At 51.5% G+C, this 27,532-nt stretch overlaps 1 protein-coding gene across 1 annotated transcript in view; it reads right to left on the reverse strand.

The window, feature by feature from the left end:
• The window catches only part of CCL21 (C-C motif chemokine ligand 21), a 53,788-nt gene extending 26,511 nt beyond the window's left edge, over positions 1 to 27,277 (reverse strand). The window contains exon 1 of the mRNA XM_085628292.1: positions 27,121 to 27,277. Coding sequence (XP_085484418.1) covers positions 27,121 to 27,184 — 64 coding nt within the window. The 5' untranslated portion in view covers positions 27,185 to 27,277. The remainder of the gene's footprint in view (positions 1 to 27,120) is intronic.
• Between the last annotated feature and the right edge of the window lie 255 nt (positions 27,278 to 27,532).

A 27,532-nucleotide genomic window follows, 5' to 3' on the forward strand; every position in this document is an offset into this window, starting at 1 on the left:
TGACATGTGCAGTACACCGATATCCCCGTACTGAGGCATTCATGGGCTCTAGAGAGGCGCCTCTATATTGACATGTGCAGTACTCTGATATCCCAGTACTGAAGCATTCACGGAGCTCTAGAGAGGCGCCTCTATAATGACATGTGCAGTGCACTGATATCCCAGTACTGAGGCATTCACGGGGCTCCAGAGAGGCACCTCTATAGTGACATGTGCAGTACACTGATATCCCAGTACTGAGGCATTCACAGGGCTCTAGAGAGGCCCCTCTATATTGACATGCATATTGCACTACTATATCAGTTCTGAGGCATACACAGGGCTCTAAAGAGGCGCATCTATATTGACATGTGCAGTACACTGATATTCCAGTACCGAGGCATTCAGAGGACTCTAGAGAGATGCCTCTAAATTAGCTCTTGTCCTTCTTGAGGGTGCAGCATCTCTTCAGTCAGTCCTGGTCGCCTGCTGCATGTTCTCAACGACTCCTGCTTAGCTCTTTTCTTTGAGACAGCCTCCAGGCAAGTTTTAAAGCACTGGGGTCTATATGTCGGCTTTTATAGCCAGGGGTCTATTGTCCTCCTCCAAAGACTGTATTTCTCCTCCTGCGGATCTAGAGACATTTAGCTGGAACCGACCACTAATCCTTCTAAGTGTGAATTCTTCCCTAATCTGGAACATGCACAACTTTCTGTGGGGGGCGGGGGTTTCTCTCAATCCCCAGGCGTTATGAGAAGAGGGGCAGGCATCAGCCATCAAGAGGTCTCTGGGAAGGGGGAGCACTGAGACTCTCGCGGCCACTGCCTCGTGGTTAGTAGGCGATGCCCAGCACGTGTCAGGTGGAAGGGGACCCAGGTACTGACAGTGGACACACGGGAGCCGGGCTGTGTGCACATGTACGTTGTTGGAAAACACGTGGACATCCACAGGATCCCTAGAGCAGAATTCCATCAACACCAGTGTCATATCCACAAAAGGGGACAAAGTCCCAGAGGAAAATCCGACATTTTGTGAAGGCAATCAGAGTGTCTTCTGTGAGATTCTAAGATGTCTGTACATGACAAAATGTGCTGGCTGGTACCCTCAAAAGGAGTGTAAACTAAACGACTGAAACGTACAAATCAAGGGTATGAAAACACACTAAAACAAGCAGAAATGTGGTGTAAACTACGTCATGAGTGTAATATGTGCTTTACGTATACCCTATGTCGATGAAAAAGGCTTTGTCTACGGGCTGTTTGAATTTTAAACAACATTCCTGGCTTCTCTGCTACACTACCCTGTATAATCCTCTGCAAGTAATGTTATCTCATTTTCCATGTCTGCAAAAATTGTGAGAGGCAGAGCTTTGAAACAAGGCAGTGCTTAGAACCAAACTTAATATCAAACAACATGATTAGATTACGATTTGTTTTGAAGCTGTCTTAAAGAAATTCAAATCAATCCTATACAAGTATATTTAATCAGCACCAATTCTATCAATATAGTATAAAAACATTACAAGTTATGGGGTGTCACATCTTCACAATGGATAGCTGCTTCTTGTGCAAAGACATTAAGATACATTTAATTTCCTTTCTGTTAGAAATGGCGGTCTCTAGTTGGCAAGGGTTTGCACCTTTGTCCAAGTAGGGACCCGTCTTCCTAGTCAGGGTAAGGGGGATACACTTTTAAAATAACCACTGCTCACCCCCTTAGTAGCTTGGCAAGAGCAGACAGGCTTATCTCAGAGACAGTGTGTAAACCAATTGTGAACACATAGGGGTATATTCACAAGAACGTGTGATAACTACCGCAAGAGTAGCTCAACGCAACTCTCAACATCGCAGCCCATCGCGGGAAAATTACGCTGTGCCAACCAATTATTCACAACGCGGCAGTAGCATGCGATAGTCACCAGATAATGCGTCAAGTGTCAGCGTTAAAATCAACGCCACGCCTCAAAAATGCGAAACACGAACGCAAAAAATCATGCGATGAGGCCAATTGCGGTACAAAAGGTAGCAAAAACCAGCTACAGGCCTGCAAATCCCACGCGTCTGGCGGGAAAATGCACCATAAAAACCATAGAAACAACACACCAGAAACAAGCCAAAGCATGTAACAAAATGCATGCACCCTGACCGAGCGCAGAGGCCAACGCGAACCCCACAACCCCCACAGTCCGCAGCCAAACCAGATCAGCGTCACGGAGGTGACAGAACACTACCAGCAACTGACCCACAAGTAGACCACCTGGAATGCAGTCGGAGTGCCGAGGAGGCCAATCGAGGAGGCCAAGAGGCGCTGGCATGATGTGACAACATAAATCAAGTACAAACCCGTTGCCAACAGGAAGGCTGCAATAGTGACAGGAGGTGGCAGTCCTGCGCCACCGGAGGAGCTGGAGGAAACCGAGGCCACAGTCATCAGTGTGGAGATGGTGCAAGGAGTAGTGAGTACGGACACAGCTCGAGAGGACCTGACACAAAATCAACAGGGTGAGTAACGACCAGGGACTGAGGGGACGGGGGGAGATGGGTACAATGGCACACATGCACAACAAGGTGTAGCACACTGCACACCCACAATTACCCAGGATCATGTCCCTGATCCCCTTGGCACACTGCCGCACACACACATAGCAAGAACAGCACACCCACATTGACGACAACATAGTACAATGCGCAAAGACGATACTGCAGAACAGAAGATACAACTGGCTCCGCACATGCACAGAAACATGCCTACTCCATCTGACATAGCAGGAAACTGTGAAATGAAAATGGACGCATACGACCTCACATCCGTCATGTAGTCCAAATGCGCACTGTCACGCAGCAGTATTCAGCACCTCCCAAACAGTCACAATGTACATTGTCATACAGTCTGCATGTAAACCAGAGCAATGCGCCAACATACATTTCAATGCAATGTCAACATGCATCTCCCCTTCACATTGCAGCGGGGCACACAACACCTCCAGCAGAGCACAGTAGACAAAACATCTGTGATGCTGGAGAGGACCACCACACCTTCGACACCGACGCCCTACAACAGCCCATGGATATCCCACGCAACTCCCCACCAGGACCCAGGCAGCCAAGCTACTTAGAGGAGAACACAGAGCCTGCAACAGACCACACAGCAGGAAGCACCGCAAGCACATCCGGCTCACGACACTTCACCCACCGACACATGGCACCCCAATGCCATGTGTCAGCACGCCAAAAGGAGGTGGCCCAACAGGTGTGGGTGGTCTCCGAACCCATGAAAGGCGAACTAGATCACGTTAGTGTCTATTACCCTTCAGGGACCACCTACACCCCACAAAGGAGACCTACACTGCCATAGAGACACATGCAGATGCACATTCACAGTACAGAACCACGCCCAGGGACACACAAATTGCAGACACACACCCACTTTGGCTCTGCGTATGACAGACCAAACCACTCCCTTTACGATTTGAGTGGGTGACGACAAGCTACATGTCCAAGCTCCAACCCACTGCCTGCGGTGACCTGTCTGCATCTGCTGTAAACAGCACAATGTAATGTCGTAGGGCCCAGGGCCCTCATGCATACAACAAGACCACAGGGACACACTCAGATATTATGTTGAACTGGCTATGGGCACGTGCGCCCTGTCCCTTTATTGGCAGGGCCACATGTACAGTGACGCCTGTGCTGGATGTGTGTGGGGTGAGTGTAAACCAGCGCTTGGTGCTGGCAACCACTTGAACAGTGGACACCAGTGCAACGGAAACTGAAAAAAACCTGCATCACAGAGTCAATTGCTGAGCAACATGGAGGGAGCCAGAGAAAGTCCAGAGGGCACCCAACATGCAAACAGAAGTGTCCGTGAGTTGCAGTGCACTCAGGTTGGAGCACTACAGCTTAGCGCGCCCATGTGAAGAAAAAGTCTCGGATTGTGTCCCTTCGAGATATTCCTGATGCAGATGCAGTGGGATGTGTTAGACCTGCATCATCTTCCTCATCAACGTCCCAGGTCTCCCACACTGCTTGAGGTGACATTGCTGCGCAACCTCACCACAGCACAAAACTCAATCAGTAACAGACAATGGCATGCGGTGCAGTGGCACCTGGCGTGCCGAGCAGGGTATCAGTCTGATGATGGCATCCACGACAGGTGTGAGCAACTCCATAAGCCTGTCAGGACCACCATTCCGACTCTGGCAGATGGTGGTTGGAGGTGGTCCTGACGGTGGTGGCGTGTGCCTCCTGCGGTGATGCGACGTCCGGGCCGGTTATGACTTGATTTGATGTGTGAGCCCTGGTGGACCGCAGTTGAGGCTGGAGGCAGCGGACAGCACAGGGCCACAGACACATGGCGTTGATGACCCGAAGGCCATCGCCTCAGAGACCATCCAATATCTCAGAAGAAGGGGTCTCGGACCTGACCAGCATAGAGTTAGTGGCCCCGGATTCACAGCGGCCGGCACAGGCACCCTGCCACGGGACGGTGACTTGCAGTGCACTGAGGTAAGTCCACCTGTCGTTGGCTCGCGATGCACAGAGTTAGTGACACCAGGGCAGTTGTCGGTAGTGTTCAATCACCTCCCTAACGATGATCCTATTCCCTCCGGACTGCAACGCGTCATCCTCTTACGCCTCTCCTTGCGTGCGATGATATGTATTCTGCCTTTGAATAATCGATGTTCAGTTCCAATTCTGTGTCTTACTCGTGCGCAGCGTAGGCCGAGGGCAGTAGTCCGCAAAGGCACACAGGCACTTGTGGTTGTAATGCTATGCACAGACTTGGTAGCACCACATCAAAGGGAGTATTGTGACATAAACTCTGCCTTAAATAATGTTCACTGCCATGGTGTAATCAAGACTCAGTTCCAAATGTGTGACCTACTTGACTGAAGTGTAGGCCGGAGGCAGCAGCAGAGTATGTCAACGAGAAAAGAGTAAAGCGGGCCTGTGTCGTGGAGGCCGTGATGGTCTGAGGAGGCTGCCAAAGTCACGGGCCTTGGGCTTGGAGCTTGCACAGGCAAGTGATGGGCCCTCCATGACACACGCCAGTGTTGGAAGGTGATCAGTGTGGCCTGGCTGTGCAGGGGCGGGCCTGACGGGTTTGGGGTCCAGCGGGCTGGGGTACCGCAGGCGCACAGGATCGCAGACAACTCCGCTCACGGGGACGGCGTCGGCCTCGTGGCATGGTGAGAGGCGCCTACCTGGCAGAGACGTTGGGCTTTCCGGAAGAGGACCACGCCTAAGGCTACGTGCTTTTTATTCACACCCCTACGCTGGCCTGGCGTACGCCGGGCCATCTCACTCCGCTCACGCTTATGGGGGGGACGTAACAGGTAACATTTCCGCGAACCTCCCCACTGGCTGGGGTGACATGGTTTTGTCTACTGTCCACTACACTCCATACACCAGAGGTGTATGTCGCCATGGATATGGGTGTGTTCTGCATACTGCGGTCTGTCCAGTACATTTCCACCACTCTTGGCATTGTGTACTTTCCCAATCATGGTTCTCCTGCATCCTTCACACATGCCTGGTTGCCACCTCTCCCCACATTCGGCTATTGTGTGGCTGGGGTGCCATCCCGTTGATGGCTCATGTTCACGGCTTGCCCAGGTTACCATTGTGAGTTGTTCTGTTGTGTCTGGTGTGTGGGCATTTTGTTTTGCATGTTGGTTGTGATTTGGTGACATGTGCATTCCCAGGGTTGTGAGTTGCATGGTTGTGGAGTTGAGGTGAGTAGGGTGTTCATTTGGAACTTGCCAAGGGGCTGTGCATTTTTCCTTGGTGCCATCCTGGGAACGCTGGTTGCTGATGGACTGTCGGAGGATGGAGGTATCATGCACACTGGCTGGGTATTTGGAGGCGACATTGGTGGAGATTCCACGGTGTTTGGATGTTGCCTGCACATTGATGTGAGACGTGTGCTTTCTGTTGCAGTGATTGTGTGCTGTGTCACCAGGGGCACAGGTAGGACATGTGTGCTGTGGATTGCCCCCAACACGTGCGTGCATCCAGCTATGGCGTATGGTCATTGCTTGGTCTCCCGCAGCTCCTGCCCATTGTGTTGGACATATAGGGACTGGGGTACGAGGCTGATGATGATGTCCAGGACAGGTGTGAGGGACGTGGATGTGGCTGGCTATGAGACTCCTCCGACTCTGGCAGGTGTTGGTTAGGGGGTACCAGGGGCCAACAGGTACAGCACAGCCAGAAGCTATGTGCGGGGTGGGATGTTGGTTGTCCGCAGTGTTGGTGCCGTCAGGCTGTTGGGCGATGATGGTCAAGATGCGTACGATGGTTGTCCTTTTGAGCCTGTACTGGGCAATGACATTGTCATGTATTGGGTCTGTGAGGCTGGTGCGTTTCTTGGGGGTCCGCTGTCTTTGTATGCGCTGCCTCTGTGGTGGTGGTGGGGGGGTTCCGGGTGGGTGTTTGGGTCCTGGGGTGGTGGCGGTGAGTGTTGTGGCCCTTTTGGGTGTCCGGGCCGCATGACCAGTGGCTCCATGGCATCTGTTGCCCTTCCGATGTGGCTGTGGGCTGGGCTCCCTTTTGTGGTGCAGGCTGTCATCCGGCTTTGCACCAGGTCTGAGCAGGTGTTAGTTTCCAGGTGCTAACGCTCCTTATCGCCTGTTTTGTACTCTTATCGCCGATGTGGCTGGTTGTTGAGAATGTTGAGGTGTGGTGTTGTCGCAGCTTTTCGCACGGGAAGGTCTACTGTGCATCTCATTAACGATAGTTGCGGGGGTCATCTGTGGCGATGTTTTTTGCAGCTGCTATCGCAGGTAAGCTGGTGCTGTGGGATGTTAACACCAGCTTGTGATTGGGGCGATAAGTTTATCGCAACTTTGGCTGCGATAAAGTGCCGTTTGCTCGGCGATAGATCCTTGTAAATATGGCCCATAGAGTAATACAGTGAAAACACTAAAAATGGACACCACACCAGTTTAGAAAAATAAGTAATCTTTATCTAAACCAAAACAAGACGAAAACAAAAAAAATCCACAGTACAGTACTAAAAATACGATTCTTAAAAGGTAGAAACAGTTCTGTTCCAAGAAGATGTGGGATGCAACACTGTTACACAAAGTACCTTGGATGCGTTGAAAAAGACAAGCAAGAAGGACCGCAGGGAAGGTGATGTGTCTGTTCCTTAGACTCAGGAAAGGTGATGCATTGGTTCCTTGCTCCGGGGGAGTTGATACATCGGTTCCTTACTGCTGCGCAGGGGAGGTGATGCGTTGGTTCCTTACTGGAGAGGAAGTGATGCATCGGTTTCTTACTGCGTGGGGCGGTGATGCGTCGGTTTCCTACTGCATCCCTCAACGATGCGACAGACTTGACGATTCGATGGGATGCATGACGATCCAGTACGATGCGATGCGTGATGTCCTGGGAAGCGCTGCAATGATTTTAGCCACGTCCCCTCAATGCGTCGGTTCTTTCCCAACAGGGCCTGCATCAGAATCGGTGCGGTGATCTCGGACATCGAAGATCGGTGCTCAGGATTCGTCGCACAGCAGACACTTCAGCAGCGAGCAGGCGCTGCGTTGATTTTTCGGAAGTGGAAAATTCTTCTCGTACTGCTGCGATGCGTCAGAAACAGGTGATGAGTGGATTTTCACAGTTCATGCAGTTGTAAACCCCAAAACAACCTCAAGAGGTCTAGAACACTGGCAGGCACCTCTCAGCAGGTCAGAATTCTCAGCAAAGGAGTTAAGGGGGGCTGGGGGTAAAGTCTTTGTGTCCCTGAGACTTCAGAACAGGAGGCAAGCTCTATTTCAAACAAATAGAGAGCTTTCTCAAGCAGGGGACACAGCACGCAGCCAAGACCTTCTCCTTTCCTTGGCAGAAAGTAGCCACTGCTGGCCAACCCAGACAGCAAACAGCACGGGGTAGTATTTCTCCTCAGTTTCTCAAACTCTTCACCTTGGCAAAGGTTCCTCTTGATTCCCAGAAGTAATCTGTGAAGTCTTTTCCATCACTGAGACTTCCAACGGGAAGCAAACTCTACGTCAAGCCCTTGGAGAAACCTCTAACAGCAGGTTGATGAAAGCACAGTCCAGTCCTTTCCCTGCTCAAGACAGAAGCAACCCGGGGGCGTGGCCAAGATGGCGTCTCAGTAGGACATGGATCCTTTGTTCTCCACTCCCGCTGGGCCCTAATTAGCAGGTTCGGTGACCGGGGGGGGGGCTCTTAAACCAGCCTGGACCTCCCCCCACGGCAGTGCAAGCCTCCGAGAGGCCAAGAGGTGCCACGTTGCTGTCCCTGTGGCGGCCCTGAGCGAGTGCAGGCAGACCAGGCTGGGAATCGAGTAGAGGCCTCGGCGGGAGGGTGCCTCAATCGGGACCTCCGCCGACCTCCGTGTCTTGCCGGGGAGCCGTTGTGGCGAAGAGAATTGATTGGCACCCTCGGCTGCAGGCGAAGCGGGACCCTGCCGTTGTGGGAAGCAAGGGGTCTGGGCCTGAGATGCTACGTGAGTCCCCGGCTTCATAGGCCAGGGTAGGCCTCACCACTGATGACTGTTGGGGGCTGGAGCCGTGGATGACATCCGCCGCACGGAAGACCTTGTGAGCCCACTGCGCTTGCAGAGGCCTCCTCCCTGGTGTGATCAGCGAGCTGGGAGCCCTGGGGCAGTGACTGACGGGCCGCAGGGTCCGAGGGGAGGCACGCTCGCTGCTCAGGGAGCCACACATGAGGTGAGCTTGGAGTTATATGGCTCAGAGACAGACACAGGGCATCGGGCCACTGTGGGGCCCTGGAATAATTGGGGACACGAGTGTCCTAAGCCAGAAGAGGCAAAGCTGAGCTCACCTGACTGCTGACCCAACCATATCCCCACCATATCTCCTGCTTCATTGGGGTGGCCCTGAGCGGTCTGATGTACGCGTACGTAGCCCATCGTAAGACGAAGGTGGCGGCAAGGTTGTGTCACGATAACACTACAATGCAGAGCCCTACTAAGGTGAGAGAAGCAGAAAATCAAGGGCAGGACAGCACTGTGACGGAGTATGACAGTGAGAGCTTTACTACCCTCGCACTTCCCCAAACGCAGTGCCCCCCTGCTTATTGAGCCTCCACGTCAGGCCCCTTTCCGCCCCGTGAGTCACTAGCGTTGCGGTAAAATGGCGGCCTCAAATGGCAAGAAGGACAGATCAGTAAAGAACCTATTGCTCAAGATGGCGCAGCAGGGGGAAGGCCAACCTGGAGCAAAGGACCTGGAGGAGGCCGAGGGTGTTGTGGGTCCGGAGGCTCCTGTCAGTCGATCCTTCCTTAAGTCACTTTTTTCCTCCCTCCATAAAGATCTATCTACCATGAAGCGCGACCTGTCGGCGGATCTGAGGGAGATGTGCCGAGATGTGGATGTCCTGGGAGAGCGGATCAGCACCTTGGAAGAACATGAGATGGGGTGAGGTGAAGAATTTGAGAATCTCCAGCAAGAAGTCCTCAAGCTGCAGGAACGAAATCTGGACCTCCAGGCCCACACAGAAGACCTGAAGAACAGGTCTCGGTGGAACAACATCCGCATCCCATCCATGGCATGGCACAAGATGAGGGGGACAGTGACATTGAGGAACTGGTGGTGGATCTCTTCTGTGCCTTCCTGGGCAGAACTCCATAATTTTCTATCAGACTGGACCGCACTCACAGGGTGGGCCCGAGGAGGGGCCCCCTGCTCCCCTGGCAGACATCTTAACTTGTGTCCACGACTACCAGCTAAAGGAGCGGATCCTCCATACGGACTTTACCTACAAAAGTCAAAAGCCTACGCTATACCAGAATCTGGCGGCCTCCATCTTACTCAAATGCAAATCCTTTCATCCGATCACATCACATCTCCGGGAAGCTGGGATGAAGTACTCTTGGGAGCACCCATTCAGACTGATCTTCCACTTCAAAGGGGAGCTAAGGCGGATTCGCTCCCTCTCAGTCGCTTACAAACTTCTGGGAATTGAGGAACCCACAATGGACCAGCCACATCAACACAATCGGTCCAGCAGAAGACAAAGTAGTCATGACTGGACCACTATTAGGACCCCTAATCCGACAGCGCATCCAGACTTGGACACTATGGCCAGGGAGCAGCAGGCTGTTCTGGCGTCACTGACAGGCACAACCACGGAGTGAAGAGGGAAATATCCAGGCTGGAATTGGACGGTTCGTAGTTGACACCCATGCCGGTCGCTGAGACACTTTAGGCATCTCTATGGGCTTTGCCTGAGGGGAGCGGGGAACCGCAGGCCACATGTACCCCTTACTTTCTTTCCAGGAGGATACATGCTCTGGATATTGACTGTTTGTATACTTTGTTATACTTATGTGTTTGCTATGTTTGGGTTTTGTTTTTTTAGTTAAGGGGTCCCCTCCCTCCTTTGCTGCGCTCCCTTTGATTGTGCTGCATGTCAGCGAATTTTGCCTAACTAGGCCCTTTGGGCTGAGATCTCTCACAGTCCACGTAGAGAGGGCGTGACCCGCCTCTTTGCACCCGCTGTGCTTTACGCCCACGCCACCCGTTTAGATGAGCAGTAAAATTTTGACTATGAATGTGAAGGGGCTTAACAACACTGTCAAGTGCAAAGCTATCTTGTCCTATTTGGAGAATTCCAAAGCCCATATTTGTCTAGTGCAAGAGACCCACCTGTTGCGAGGCGATACGCATAGAATGCGTTCCAAGGCCATTCCACAGCAATTCTTCTCTTCTCTCCCAGCTAAGAGGGATGGGATTGCTATACTCATATCTCGGACATTTCTTGGGAGGGTGTGGGCGAAGGTGTCAGAAATCAAGGGGAGGCTTCTGGCATTCTGAGTGACCTTCGGGATGCACACGCTTACGCTGGCCACTATTTACGCTCCTAACGAGGGCAAGTGATGTTCCTACGCAACACGGTAGCAGACTTAACATCCTCTCAGGATGGACAAATACTTTTAGGGGGTAACCTGAATATTGTGTTAGATGGCCACCTAGACCGGTCGGTTCAGAGCCAGAACTCTTCTATTTCCCCCTACTCATCGGCCACCATATTCTTGGAGACTAAGGGACTCTGTCCTTCACTGCCCTGAAGTTATTGCATGCCTTACCACGACACTAGAGGACTATTTAGCTGTTAATGATACTCGAGAAACCTCCATAATATCTTTATGGAAAACACTTAAACTAGTGGCTAGGGGTGACTTTATAGCTACGTCCTCTGCTGACGACAAGTTGCGTAGGGAGAAAAGGGAGGAGCTTTCCAAACAGGTCTTGGAACTGGAGGGGATCCACAAGCAAACCGGGGCTCCTAGTGTGTGAAGGCAGTTGAAAGCGGCGCGTGCTCAGCTAGCTAGCCTGGACTTCAATAGAACTGAGCATGCCGCTCTCCGCTTGAAACATATGTTTTACATGGGAGGGGGCAGAAGTGGCCGTTAATTAGTCCACAAATTGCGCCCTCAGGGTCAGGCAGTGGTGGTCCCATTGATCCTGGATGCTGGGGGAGTTGAACTCACTAGAGAGAAGGATATAGCCTGTGCATTTAGGGATTTCTACGCAGACCTCTACTCAGCCCAACAACTACCAGAGCAGAACCCCACAGCGTATTACCAGGGCAAAACACATTCCTGACTAACATCAGACCAGACCTCTTCCTTGGATAGTTCATTTCGATTCGAGGTGGTTATATTGGCTATAGCTAAGCTCAAGCTTCTCAAATCCCCTGGCCCAGATAGGTTTACCGCCATCTTTCATAAGACATTTTGCTCACTCCTAGCTCTGATATTGACCCGCCTTTTTAATGCAATTGGAGACTTCTCCGACCTTCCACCCACGATGCTCTTGGCGTCGGTGGCAGTTCTGCCGAAGCCCGGAAAGAACGGCAGATATGGTGCCTCATATAGGCCAATCTCCTGTTAAATATAGATTTTAAGATTTTTGCTGGGATACTAGCGGCCATGTTGGGCCCGCTGATGCCGGGATTAATAGAACCTGACCAGGCCAGATTTGTTGTGACTGGACAATGTAGCGATAACACCAGGAAACCGCTTCACCTCTTGGACAAGGCGCACCATGAATCAGAGGAGCGAGTCATGTTGTCCGTCGATGCTGAAAAGGCGTTTGACAGGGTAATTGGCCCTTCCTAGAGACAACCCTGGAGAAGTTCGGGTGGGGAAACGATTCCGCAGGTGGTTGCTAAGCGGATACAGTCACCCCTCTGCCACGGTCCGGGTGAACGGCTTCACGGCAGACCCCTTCCTAATTGCTAGAGGCACGTGTCAAGTCTGCCCTCTCTCCCCCCTGTTGTTCGCTCACTATATGGAGCCGCTAGCACGGAGGGTTTGAGAGAACCAGCAGATCAGGGGGGCTCTTTTTGGGGGAGGGAGGCATACCATTAGCCTGTATACGGACGACGTCATAGCCAAGTTGGGGACGCCTGAGACGTCTGTTCTGGATTTCCTTGCCGAACTAGAGGCATTCTCAGGCGCCTCGGGCTTTAAAGTTAACGTGGCCAAATCCAGGCTCTGGGTTTCTCCCTACAGCAGCCAACTATCGATGCTCTTGCTAGGGCGTGTCCCATTTGTTGGGATCAGAAAACCATTCCATACCTGGGCATAACGTTATCAGTTTCTACCTCTGAGACGGTCTCCCTGAATTACACTCAGTTACTGGCACGGATACAGCGGGATCTGATACGCTGGCGACCGTTTGGCCTTTCGTGGCTAGGTCAAATGGCAGCCCTTATGATTAACATACTCCCGAAAATCTTATACCTATTTCAGATCTACTCCAGGAACCGCTACCAGGCATGCTGAAACAGCTCCAGGCCGAGTTCTCCTCCTTTGCCTGAGTGGACTAGAAACCACGGATTAACAGGGAGATGAGCTACAAACCCCCTGGGGAGGGGGGCCTGGATATTCCTAATCTCTACCATTATAATAAGGCCACGCAGATACGATCCTTGTTAGAATGGGCTCAACCGGAATCTGAGAAGCGTTGGCTCTTTATGGAGCGTGCGCTAGCTGGCCAGCCCTTGTGGAAAATCCCCTTTATTTGCAGAATACCCAGACCCCCTGGACTATAGTATATGGCTCACCAATAATGCGGGCCACCTTATAGGCATGGGATGCTACGGCTATACGCAACGGACTAACTACATTCTCATCGCCTCTTACCCCTATCACCAGCAATCCTGACTTCAATCCGGGCCTTGATCAGGCCGCCTTTGGTCACTGGGACAAAAAGGACCACAGATCCATAGGGCACTTTTTTAACGTGAAGGGTCCCCTGTCTTTTAAAGATTTTCGATCCGATTTTGCAATGCCTGAAACCGAGAGATACCACTATCAGCAGATACAACATTGGGTCATGCAACCCCAGATACGACAGGGAGCAGAGAGAGGGCTTACTCCATGTGAGCGGTGGCTACTCTCCAAACAAATCAACTAAGCGACTTGTCACAGAATTGTACCATATTTTGCGCCCCTCTGGAGCAAGCGGTTAAGTCTGCGGGCCAAAGACGGTGGGAAATGGAACTGGGACGGACACTGACCCCCAAGGAGTGGGGAGACACTCACTACAGGGCCCGACACTCAGCACGTAATATCTCCTGTATAGAATCTGCCAGTAAGATCATGATGTACTGGTACCTCACGCCCCCCAAGACTGCATAAGTGCGACTTTAGCCTCTCTCCGAGGTGCTGGAGAGGATGTGAGGATAAAGGCACACTACTTCATCTGCTTTGGGAATGCCCCATTCTTAAGACGTATTGGACACAGGTCCTGGACGAGATTGACCAACACATTGACAGCTAAATCTTACGCTTTAAGGAGTATGTCATCCTGGGGGTCTCTGACAGAGTCACATTCCCCCTCAAATCTCGCAAAGGCAGGCAGATGGGAATAACCTTAAGAGCAGCGCTACAGAATATATTATCACTCTGGGGTACGGATAAAATTCCCATGATACAGGGATGGCTACACAGGCTGTGGTACGTGCTCGGTATGGAGTGCATTTCTTCTCTGCTCCAGGGAGAGGGAGACTCCTTTGCAGATTTGTGGTGTCCCTTTGTTTCTTTGTTGTGTTCTGAGTTTCGCGAGTTTACATGCCCTAGATACCTGCGGCTACTGCGTCTACCCGCACTGGCACAGGATCTTACCCAATCTCAGACATAGCGATTTACTTCGCAGCAAGCTTGGTTTTCCCTTTCTCTTTTCTTTTTTTTCTCTTGCAGGGGCTGAGGTGAGGGGGGAGGGGCGGGATGGGGGGAGGAGAGGGGTAGGAATGTTTCTCCTGTTTTCTTTCATGCTCTGCGTAACATTACGATTTCACATGGCCTACAATTTGGGCTTTATTGCTGATTCATCATGTTTTGTTTTCCAAATCTATAAAAATGATTTAAACCTAAGACAGAAGCAACCACTGCAGGCCAACCCCAACAGCAAACAGCACAGGGGTAGTACTCCTCCTCCAGCTTTCCCAGTTCTTCTTCCAGGCAGGTTCCTTAGTTCAGCAGTAGTCTAAAGTTCAGGGGTCTGGGCCCCACTTTTTATAGCACAAATTCCTTTGTTCTCTGGTGGCAGAGAAGCTCTTTGCCGAGCCAAAAGCAGTTCTGTCCTCTCTGGTGCGACTGCCCAGCAGGAGGTGGAGACAACATTGTGTAAGGCAGACAGGGCCTATTCAGGTGCAAGGGAAATCTCCTCCCACCACTCTAACACACATCAACACCATCCCCCTCCCCCGGTGGCTGTCTGAGAGAATGCACCTCCCCAGTCCCAGTCACACCAAAGCCAGACAGTCAATTCACAAACCAGCAGAGGCACACAGGATGGCTAAGCAAGAATAGACCTACTTTCTAAAAGTGGTATTTTCAGACACACAATATAAAAATCATATTTACTAAAAGATGCATTTTTATATTCTGAGTTCAGGCATACTAAACTCCATCTTTCCATCTTGTCCCAATACGAAGTTATATTTATAAGATGTTATAAATAAACTCCCATTCTATGCTATGGGACAGATAGCCTTACAATAGTGAAAAACAAAATTGGCAGTATTTCACTATCAGGACATTCCATGTACATCAGGGCATGTCCTACCTTTCACATACACTGCACCCTGCATGCAGGGGTACCTGGGGCCTACCTTAGGGGTGACTCACCTGTAAGATAAGGGAAGGTACGTGCCTGCCAAGTGGGTGCACTTGCTAGGTCGACATGGCAGTACCAAACTGCACACAGACACTGCAGTGGCAGGTCTGAGTTACATTTACATGCAGCTCATGTGGGTGGCACAATCAGTGCTGCAGGCCCACTAGCAGCATTTGGTTTACAGGCCCTGGGCACACACAGTGCACTGTACTAGGACCTTACCAGTAAATCAAATATGCCAATCATGGAATCACCAATCCATAAACACAATTTACAGGGAGAGCATATGCCCTTTAGCACTGATCAGCAGTGGTAAAGAGCCCAGAATCATAAATCCAAAAAAAACAGGGTCAAAAACAGGAGGCCATTGAGCAAAATGTCTGGGGATAAACCTGCTGGAAAAGCCATGTCTAACACTTTCTGTTACACTTGTTCAATTGTATTTTTTTGCATTATATATGCTTTTCGATTTATCCTGCGCTTTTCTTTTGGCAAAACTATTGTACATTATGTCTACTGTAGTCTCAGAGCTAATCATGGTGGCATCAGACAGCAACCTCTGCAGTGAAACATTCCCAGCAACCTCTGCATTGCTCCCAGAAAGCAAAGAGCAGACAAGATGGCTGCCAGTGCACACTTCCCAGCAACCTCTGCACCGCTCACAGAAACCAAAGAGCAGACAAGATGGCCACCAGCACACACTTAGCAGCAACCTCTGCAACACTCACAGAAAAACAAAGAGCAGACAAGATGGCCGCCAGCGCACACTTCCCAGCAACCTCTGCACGGCTCACAGAAACCAAAGCTTATTTATTGTCAACGTGCTTTTATAAACGCCAGTAAACTAAGAGCGTTTGTAAATATTTACTGTCTAAACCAGCTCGCCAAGTACAACAAAACTGACCTAGCTCTAAGTGTTAGATTCTGTTCGCCAAGAATTTGCTGTGTTACTGTAGTGATTTTATGAAAACGAGTGCACTGTGTTTAGTTTGTGTGATTTATTTGTTTAAATCAAAGCAGACACAAACACGGACCAGTGAAAGTTAAGAAACTAAACCAAACATTATTCAAAAGTGCATTCTTCACATGACAACAGTGACAACAGTATTAGTCTGGGATGGTAGCTCAGTAGGTTGAGACCATGTGTCGCTGATCTTGGTGCAGTTTACAGACTTCAGATGTGAATGCCGTTCGCATAATAACCAACAAATAGTTTTGCACTTTGCACGTGTATGGCAGTTCCTAGTTGTATGTATTTAAATTGAAGTGGAAGTTAAGTTGGTTAATTCACATAAATGTGTACGCAGTCCTTATTTTAGTATCTGCTGGAATAGTAAAGGGCACCACCCCCTCATCAGCATTTAACTGATTGTATTGTCTTTTTTTCTTTTGTTTGATAAAAATACATCTGGTTCTGCCACGTTCTTCTGCCACACAAAAACTAAAGATAAACTCTGTCTGACTGTAGCACCTTGATAGGGTCACGAGCGCACTTGTAAATATCGTTGCTACATCACCATGGGAAAAGAATTGTGAAAAGCCATAATTTAACCAAATGTGTCTCTTGAACTAAAGCTAGCGTGACTCACGCCGCGGGTACGAAAGTGCCTACAAATTCGACAAACATTAGAAAAGTGTAAAAGTTTTATGGCTTTTGACATTAAAAAAACCGATAAACACCTCCTGGGAGTAGGTTCATGATAGGACCCAATTAATTTGTAAAACACGGAATAATAACTAAACGGCAGAAAAGTCAGATGAAAGGTAAATAAATCGTAAAACCCGATAACAGCTCAACCTAAATGAGGTCGTCAGTCTTTTGTGGTTTGAAGGTTGTTGAGGTGAGAACTATTGACGTTGGGGAATCAACAACATCAAAATTGTATAGTGCTTAGAAGCATCAAGGACTGTGTCAATAACATTTGTTGGATGTGGCAGTTGTGGCGGTGACACTTTTTACATGATCTGCACACCCGTCATAACCCAGCAACCCCCGCCCCCCATCCCCATCATAGAGTCCCGCTCTGATTGCTTGTGTCTCTCTGGCCCTGCATAGCGCCTAGCTGCCTTCCCCTCAGGTTTGAGCTATACCAACAAACTACACCCCTATGCTGTGGGTTGGAACAGCCAGGTAGACATCCTTCCCTCCCAGTTGTGGGCCTGAATTGCATATTGGGCACACTTTCCCTGTTTGCGCCGTGGCCCACCTTTAAATGGGTGGTCTTCCCAGGGTGGGTGCGAACGTAGGCTTGGCATTGGCAGACCAGGTCAGGGGCGGTGGGCCCGGCCTACCTCTGAAGCGGAAGTAGAGATCCTCCTACAGGCAGGTGCAGTCAATGACCCAGGACTAGGGGCTGGCTGGGACCCAGTGCCCATTGCCCAAGGCGTCAGGTATGACACTTAAGTTAGATTTACCAAGCAAGGCAAGATCACCGAGTATGGCCCTGCCATGCTTGGTAAATCTGGAGTAGCTCAAGGCAGCGCAAGTCGCTGCTTGCTTTACTCTGCCCTGGGAAGGCGTTTCATGGGTGGAGCGTGGTTGTTCCCTCAGATGCACCCCGGAATTTTGGCGCACTCACAGATTTACCATGACTGGAAAACCTGTGAATGCCTCCAAATGCTACGCCTTCCCATGGGATGCGCAACAAGGATAAATATCTTTATTTCTCCTTTTTCTCAGTGTGCCGCATTCTGCATTCTGCAGCACAAACTCAGAAAATGGAAAAAGCTTCTAAGGATAGTTTTTGGACAGGAAAGGGTACCTTTGTGCACAAAAATAATCCTGCCTGCAATGCAAGCACCCGTGCGCCAGCACAAAGAGAGGACAGGAATGCACCATGTAGTGTTAAATATGGCACATTCCTGCCCTCTCTTCCACGCTGTGCCGCCAGCAAGGTGACTCGCTGGTTTACGTTGTATGAAATATAGATAAATCCGGCCCTGTGCGTCTGCGAAAGAGCGTTATATACTCAAGTGTCAGTTTCACCCATGTATTGTTAGTGATTTGTAATAAAAGTTTTGCAAAGATTAGACATTGTCACAGATCAGGTCATGACAAAATGTGCCAAGAGTGGATAAGGCAGTGGCAGGTATTTTGCAAGAAACAGTTCTCTGGCTCTTTTCTTGGCGCCTTTTTGCCCTGCGCCTGTCACATGGTGCAGAGGCAGAGGTCCACGCCCCCATGCAGTCGGGGCACACCCCTGCGGCACCATGGCAGTGCTGACTTAGTGATGACGCTTATATATTACAGAAGGGGCTGCACAAGCGTCTGCAGGCGCTTTGGTAATTCCAGAGTGCCCTGGGCAGGCAAAAAGCAGGTGCACGCACTTGTTGCACATCGGGGCACCTTATGTAATAAGACCCCCACTGACCTCATCAGCTGCCCAAATGAGTTACCCATGTCCCCAGTGGCTGGAGACCAGCATTGCCAATGCATACTGCATTTTATGGACACAAACTTAAAAGTATGCACCAAAATATTCACAATAAATATCTGGGGCACATTTACTAATCTTTCACGCAACACAGGGTCGCTACCAAAGTTGCTGCGCTGCACTGCGTGAAAGGGAGAGAAAAGACATGCTTCATATTTACAAAGATATGGAGCATTTCTGCTCTTTCCCTGCGCTGGCGCGCTGCGTGCTGCCTGTCGCCGATGCAAGCCCCCTTATACCATAGTGTAAGGGTTGCAAGGGAGCTGTACGACAGCCAGGATTGGTTTTGTGCAGGAAGGAACACCTTCCTGCACAAAAACAATCCTTAGAGGTATTTTCATCAAAGAACACAGCACACGTGGAAAGAGGGTGTAATTTAGTAAATTTAGTAAATTTGGAAATACACCAAAAACCATGGGTAGATGCATGGGAGCGCCCATGCTCCTCCCATGGAGCGTCTCCCAAGACCATGTGTAGATGCATGGGAGCGCCCATGCTCCTCCCATGGAGCGTCTCCCAAGACCATGTGTAGATGCATGGGAACGCCCATGCTCCTCCCATGGAGCGCCTCCCAAGACCATGTGTAGATGCATGGGAACGCCCATACTCCTCCCATGGAGCGCCTCCCAAGACCATGTGTAGATGCATGGGAATGCCCATGCTCCTCCGACAGAGCGCCTTCCAAGACCATGTGTAGATGCATGGGAACGCCCATGCTCCTCCCATGGACCGCCTCCCAAGACCATGTGTAGATGCATGGGAACGCCCATGCTCCTCCCATGGAGCGCCTCCCAAGACCATGTGTAGATGCATGGGAACGCCCATGCTCCTCCCATGGAGCGCCTCCCAAGACCAAGTGTAGATGCATGGGAAGCCCATGCTCCTCCCATGGAGCGCCTCCCAAGACCAATTGTAGATGCATGGGAACGTCCATGCTCCTCCCATGGAGCGCCTCCCAAGACCATGTGTAGATGCATGGGAGCGCCCATGCTCCTCCCATGGAGCGCCTCCCTAGACCATGTGTAGATGCATGGGAACGCCCATGCTCCTCCCATGGAGCGCCTCCCAAGACCATGTGTAGATGCATGGGAGCGCCCATGCTCCTCCCATGGACCGCCTCCCAAGACCATGTGTAGATGCATGGGAACGCCCATACTCCTCCCATGGACCGCCTCCCAAGACCATGTGTAGATGCATGGGAGCGCCCATGCTCCTCCCATGGACCGCCTCCCAAGACCATGTGTAGATGCATGGGAGCGCTCATGCTCCTCCCATGGACCGCCTCCCAAGACCATGTGTAGATGCATGGGAGTGCCCATGCTCCTCCCATGGACCGCCTCCCAAGACCATGTGTAGATGCATGGGAACGCCCATACTCCTCCCATGGAGCGCCTCCAAAGACCATGTGTAGATGCATGGGAACGCCCATGCTCCTCCCATGGAGCGCCTCCAAAGACCATGTGTAGATGCATGGGAGCGCCCATGCTCCTCCCATGGACCGCCTCCCAAGACCATGTATAGATGCATGGGAATGCCCATGCTCCTCCGACAGAGCGCCTCCCAAGACCATGTTTAGATGCATGGGAGCGCCCATGCTCCTCCCATGGACCGCCTCCCAAGACCATGTGTAGATGCATGGGAGCGCCCATGCTCCTCCCATGGACCGCCTCCCAAGACCATGTGTAGATGCATGGGAACGCCCATGCTCCTCCCATGGAGCGCCTCCCAAGACCATGTGTAGATGCATGGGAGCGCCCATGCTCCTCCCATGGACCGCCTCCCAAGACCATGTGTAGATGCATGGGAACGCCCATACTCCTCCCATGGAGCGCCTCCCAAGACCATGTGTAGATGCATGGGAACGCCCATGCTCCTCCCATGGAGCGCCTCCCAAGACCATGTGTAGATGCATGGGAGCGCCCAAGCTCCTCCCATGGAGCGCCTCCCAAGACCATGTGTAGATGCATGGGAGCGCCCATGCTCCTCCCATGGACCGCCTCCCAAGACCATGTGTAGATGCATGGGAGCGCCCATGCTCCTCCCATGGAGCGCCTCCCAAGACCATGTGTAGATGCATGGGAGCGCCCATGCTCCTCCCATGGACCGCCTCCCAAGACCATGTGTAGATGCATGGGAGCGCCCAAGCTCCTCCCATGGAGCGCATCCTAAGACCATGTGTAGATGCATGGGAGCGCCCATGCTCCTCCCATGGAGCGCATCCTAAGACCATGTGTAGATGCATGGGAGCGCCCAAGCTCCTCCCATGGAGCGCATCCTAAGACCATGTGTAGATGCATGGGAGCGCCCAAGCTCCTCCCATGGAGCGCATCCTAAGACCATGTGTAGATGCATGGGAGCGCCCATGCTCCACCATGGAGCGCCTCCCAAGACCATGTGTAGATGCATGGGAGCGCCCATGCTCCTCCCATGGAGCGCATCCCAAGATGGGATGTAGCGTATCGCAGCACAAGCAGCTGCCTTGCATTACAGTTCTTATAAAGTCACGCAAACCTGCCTTGTGTGGCTTTGCAAATGTAAACAAGCGTTTGCGTTACTTTGCGTCGCTTTGTGTGACGCAAAGGCTTAGTAAATCTAGGGTCTGGTATTTCTAAAGTATAGCAGTATTTCCACGGGCCTAGTTTAAGTGTTTTGTATTTATTATTGCCGGAAATTCAAAACCAATCAGCATTGGGGACGAATCTTTCGGTGGGCAAATGTCCTGAATGCCCACAGAGCTTAAAACGGGGCCCACTTGCTGTTTCTGAACGTTCCTACTGTTTCATAACGTGGGGAATGAGGTATCGGGATATAGTGGCTGTCACAAGATCACACCACAATGCGGTGTAGTAGGACAAGTGGGATCAGAAATCAAGCCTCGTGATTACACAACAAGACAAAATATAACCTTTGCGTTTTCCGACTGCAAGACCAGCAACAAAAGAAATAAAAACTAGCGCACCACTTACAAAATAGGAAATAGAACGATAGTTAACACTTCTGTACAAATCACCACCACCCCAAGACCCCCAGTGACCTCATCAGCTGCCCAAATGAGTTACCCATGTCCCCAGTGGCTGGAGACCAGCATTGCCAATGCATACTGCATTTTATGGACACAAACTTAAAAGTATGCACCAAAATATTCACAATAAATATCTGGGGCACATTTACTAATCTTTCACGCAACACAGGGTCGCTACCAAAGTTGCTGCGCTGCACTGCGTGAAAAGGAGAGAAAAGACATGCTTCATATTTACAAAGATATGGAGCATTTCTGCTCTTTCCCTGCGCTGGCGCGCTGCGTGCTGCCTGTCGCCGATGCAAGCCCCCTTATACCATAGTGTAAGGGTTGCAAGGGAGCTGTACGACAGCCAGGATTGGTTTTGTGCAGGAAGGAACACCTTCCTGCACAAAAACAATCCTTAGAGGTATTTTCATCAAAGAACACAGCACACGTGGAAAGAGGGTGTAATTTAGTAAATTTAGTAAATTTGGAAATACACCAAAAACCATGGGTAGATGCATGGGAGCGCCCATGCTCCTCCCATGGAGCGTCTCCCAAGACCATGTGTAGATGCATGGGAGCGCCCATGCTCCTCCCATGGAGCGTCTCCCAAGACCATGTGTAGATGCATGGGAACGCCCATGCTCCTCCCATGGAGCGCCTCCCAAGACCATGTGTAGATGCATGGGAACGCCCATACTCCTCCCATGGAGCGCCTCCCAAGACCATGTGTAGATGCATGGGAATGCCCATGCTCCTCCGACAGAGCGCCTTCCAAGACCATGTGTAGATGCATGGGAACGCCCATGCTCCTCCCAAGACCATGTGTAGATGCATGGGAACGCCCATGCTCCTCCCATGGAGCGCCTCCCAAGACCATGTGTAGATGCATGGGAACGCCCATGCTCCTCCCATGGAGCGCCTCCCAAGACCAAGTGTAGATGCATGGGAAGCCCATGCTCCTCCCATGGAGCGCCTCCCAAGACCAATTGTAGATGCATGGGAAAGTCCATGCTCCTCCCATGGAGCGCCTCCCAAGACCATGTGTAGATGCATGGGAGCGCCCATGCTCCTCCCATGGAGCGCCTCCCTAGACCATGTGTAGATGCATGGGAACGCCCATGCTCCTCCCATGGAGCGCCTCCCAAGACCATGTGTAGATGCATGGGAGCGCCCATGCTCCTCCCATGGACCGCCTCCCAAGACCATGTGTAGATGCATGGGAACGCCCATACTCCTCCCATGGACCGCCTCCCAAGACCATGTGTAGATGCATGGGAGCGCCCATGCTCCTCCCATGGACCGCCTCCCAAGACCATGTGTAGATGCATGGGAGCGCTCATGCTCCTCCCATGGACCGCCTCCCAAGACCATGTGTAGATGCATGGGAGCGCCCATGCTCCTCCCATGGACCGCCTCCCAAGACCATGTGTAGATGCATGGGAACGCCCATACTCCTCCCATGGAGCGCCTCCAAAGACCATGTGTAGATGCATGGGAACGCCCATGCTCCTCCCATGGAGCGCCTCCAAAGACCATGTGTAGATGCATGGGAGCGCCCATGCTCCTCCCATGGACCGCCTCCCAAGACCATGTATAGATGCATGGGAATGCCCATGCTCCTCCGACAGAGCGCCTCCCAAGACCATGTTTAGATGCATGGGAGCGCCCATGCTCCTCCCATGGACCGCCTCCCAAGACCATGTGTAGATGCATGGGAGCGCCCATGCTCCTCCCATGGACCGCCTCCCAAGACCATGTGTAGATGCATGGGAACGCCCATGCTCCTCCCATGGAGCGCCTCCCAAGACCATGTGTAGATGCATGGGAGCGCCCATGCTCCTCCCATGGACCGCCTCCCAAGACCATGTGTAGATGCATGGGAACGCCCATACTCCTCCCATGGAGCGCCTCCCAAGACCATGTGTAGATGCATGGGAACGCCCATGCTCCTCCCATGGAGCGCCTCCCAAGACCATGTGTAGATGCATGGGAGCGCCCAAGCTCCTCCCATGGAGCGCCTCCCAAGACCATGTGTAGATGCATGGGAGCGCCCATGCTCCTCCCATGGACCGCCTCCCAAGACCATGTGTAGATGCATGGGAGCGCCCATGCTCCTCCCATGGAGCGCCTCCCAAGACCATGTGTAGATGCATGGGAGCGCCCATGCTCCTCCCATGGACCGCCTCCCAAGACCATGTGTAGATGCATGGGAGCGCCCAAGCTCCTCCCATGGAGCGCATCCTAAGACCATGTGTAGATGCATGGGAGCGCCCATGCTCCTCCCATGGAGCGCATCCTAAGACCATGTGTAGATGCATGGGAGCGCCCAAGCTCCTCCCATGGAGCGCATCCAAAGACCATGTGTAGATGCATGGGAGCGCCCAAGCTCCTCCCATGGAGCGCATCCTAAGACCATGTGTAGATGCATGGGAGCGCCCATGCTCCACCATGGAGCGCCTCCCAAGACCATGTGTAGATGCATGGGAGCGCCCATGCTCCTCCCATGGAGCGCATCCCAAGATGGGATGTAGCGTATCGCAGCACAAGCAGCTGCCTTGCATTACAGTTCTTATAAAGTCACGCAAACCTGCCTTGTGTGGCTTTGCAAATGTAAACAAGCGTTTGCGTTACTTTGCGTCGCTTTGTGTGACGCAAAGGCTTAGTAAATCTAGGGTCTGGTATTTCTAAAGTATAGCAGTATTTCCACGGGCCTAGTTTAAGTGTTTTGTATTTATTATTGCCGGAAATTCAAAACCAATCAGCATTGGGGACAAATCTTTCGGTGGGCAAATGTCCTGAATGCCCACAGAGCTTAAAACGGGGCCCACTTGCTGTTTCTGAACGTTCCTACTGTTTCATAACGTGGGGAATGAGGTATCGGGATATAGTGGCTGTCACAAGATCACACCACAATGCGGTGTAGTAGGACAAGTGGGATCAGAAATCAAGCCTCGTGATTACACAACAAGACAAAATATAACCTTTGCGTTTTCCGACTGCAAGACCAGCAACAAAAGAAATAAAAACTAGCGCACCACTTACAAAATAGGAAATAGAACGATAGTTAACACTTCTGTACAAATCACCACCACCCCAAGACCCCCAGTGACCTCATCAGCTGCCCAAATGAGTTACCCATGTCCCCAGTGGCTGGAGACCAGCATTGCCAATGCATACTGCATTTTATGGACACAAACTTAAAAGTATGCACCAAAATATTCACAATAAATATCTGGGGCACATTTACTAATCTTTCACGCAACACAGGGTCGCTACCAAAGTTGCTGCGCTGCACTGCGTGAAAAGGAGAGAAAAGACATGCTTCATATTTACAAAGATATGGAGCATTTCTGCTCTTTCCCTGCGCTGGCGCGCTGCGTGCTGCCTGTCGCCGATGCAAGCCCCCTTATACCATAGTGTAAGGGTTGCAAGGGAGCTGTACGACAGCCAGGATTGGTTTTGTGCAGGAAGGAACACCTTCCTGCACAAAAACAATCCTTAGAGGTATTTTCATCAAAGAACACAGCACACGTGGAAAGAGGGTGTAATTTAGTAAATTTAGTAAATTTGGAAATACACCAAAAACCATGGGTAGATGCATGGGAGCGCCCATGCTCCTCCCATGGACCGCCTCCCAAGACCATGTGTAGATGCATGGGAACGCCCATGCTCCTCCCATGGAGCGCCTCCCAAGACCATGTGTAGATGCATGGGAGCGCCCATGCTCCTCCCATGGACCGCCTCCCAAGACCATGTGTAGATGCATGGGAACGCCCATACTCCTCCCATGGAGCGCCTCCCAAGACCATGTGTAGATGCATGGGAACGCCCATGCTCCTCCCATGGAGCGCCTCCCAAGACCATGTGTAGATGCATGGGAGCGCCCAAGCTCCTCCCATGGAGCGCCTCCCAAGACCATGTGTAGATGCATGGGAGCGCCCATGCTCCTCCCATGGACCGCCTCCCAAGACCATGTGTAGATGCATGGGAGCGCCCATGCTCCTCCCATGGAGCGCCTCCCAAGACCATGTGTAGATGCATGGGAGCGCCCATGCTCCTCCCATGGACCGCCTCCCAAGACCATGTGTAGATGCATGGGAGCGCCCAAGCTCCTCCCATGGAGCGCATCCTAAGACCATGTGTAGATGCATGGGAGCGCCCATGCTCCTCCCATGGAGCGCATCCTAAGACCATGTGTAGATGCATGGGAGCGCCCAAGCTCCTCCCATGGAGCGCATCCAAAGACCATGTGTAGATGCATGGGAGCGCCCAAGCTCCTCCCATGGAGCGCATCCTAAGACCATGTGTAGATGCATGGGAGCGCCCATGCTCCACCATGGAGCGCCTCCCAAGACCATGTGTAGATGCATGGGAGCGCCCATGCTCCTCCCATGGAGCGCATCCCAAGATGGGATGTAGCGTATCGCAGCACAAGCAGCTGCCTTGCATTACAGTTCTTATAAAGTCACGCAAACCTGCCTTGTGTGGCTTTGCAAATGTAAACAAGCGTTTGCGTTACTTTGCGTCGCTTTGTGTGACGCAAAGGCTTAGTAAATCTAGGGTCTGGTATTTCTAAAGTATAGCAGTATTTCCACGGGCCTAGTTTAAGTGTTTTGTATTTATTATTGCCGGAAATTCAAAACCAATCAGCATTGGGGACGAATCTTTCGGTGGGCAAATGTCCTGAATGCCCACAGAGCTTAAAACGGGGCCCACTTGCTGTTTCTGAACGTTCCTACTGTTTCATAACGTGGGGAATGAGGTATCGGGATATAGTGGCTGTCACAAGATCACACCACAATGCGGTGTAGTAGGACAAGTGGGATCAGAAATCAAGCCTCGTGATTACACAACAAGACAAAATATAACCTTTGCGTTTTCCGACTGCAAGACCAGCAACAAAAGAAATAAAAACTAGCGCACCACTTACAAAATAGGAAATAGAACGATAGTTAACACTTCTGTACAAATCACCACCACCCCAAGCAGTTCATATAATCCAGTTCCTAACGTTTACTCATTTTACCACACTTGTGCCTATATTATAGTCACTGTGAGCACCAGTAGGGCTGCCCCAACATATGTATCGCATCCGTGCTGAGAAGTGCAGGGTGTCTCCCTCTCAGAGGAAAGAAGTGCAGGTACTCGGTGCCTGTGAGTACCGACCCATTTATAGAACAGTCTAGGAACTTTAAAGATGCTCGATTTGGGGGCTTTCGCGGAGTGGAGGTGGGGGCTAAATCTAGAATAGAATCTTCCAAATTTAGAGCGTCCTTCAGAAATCTAAAGCAGACTGCTTCTGCTTGTGAAAATACCACGCGCAGTAATATTTTTCGTGGTGATACCGTGTGGCGGGCGGTATTGCCACATGGAGTATTATCACACATCTTTTCGTACGAGGATGCCGTAAATGAATAGCCAGAAGTCTGAGGAGATTCGGAATGACCTCCGTGCCCGTAATGAGTGTCTTTGCAGAAAATGGACTTTTGTGAATTAAACGCAACCCAAGCGCCAAGCGCCAAGCGCCTGAAGGCTCTAAGGTTTCAGCGCTATACAGAAGAAATGAGATCGGTGACCTACCTTGGACAGCGAGGGCGCAGAGCAGCGTCGCCAGGAGGGCTGCCAGGGGCACCTGCGGGCTCATGGCGGGGGTGAACTCACACAGCAAGCAGCGGGGTCACCTTCGGCGCAGCCTCCAGGACGGTCTGACAGCGCCGCTGCCTCCAGCCTCTATTTAAGGCGAGCCCGTCCCCTGCGTCCCATCCCAGATCCCAGATCCTGGCTCCGGGCCCCGCGCCTGTCCAGGAACCGATCACTCACGCGCCGTGATTTATGACCCGGGCACTCCTCTTCTCTTCACCCTCTCGGCTCCTCAGAGCACAAAGTTCACTCTAAAAACCGGAAACGTGATTTTGTTTAAATCAGGGGCTGCTGCGGTTGTGATCATAAAATGGCTCTTTCTGGGAGTCTGGGGCCGCCGTGGGCCCCCACC

The sequence above is a fragment of the Triturus cristatus genome, chromosome 2_1, assembly GCF_964204655.1.
Source record: "Triturus cristatus chromosome 2_1, aTriCri1.1, whole genome shotgun sequence".
In the NCBI taxonomy this organism is placed as follows: Eukaryota; Metazoa; Chordata; class Amphibia; order Caudata; family Salamandridae; genus Triturus; species Triturus cristatus.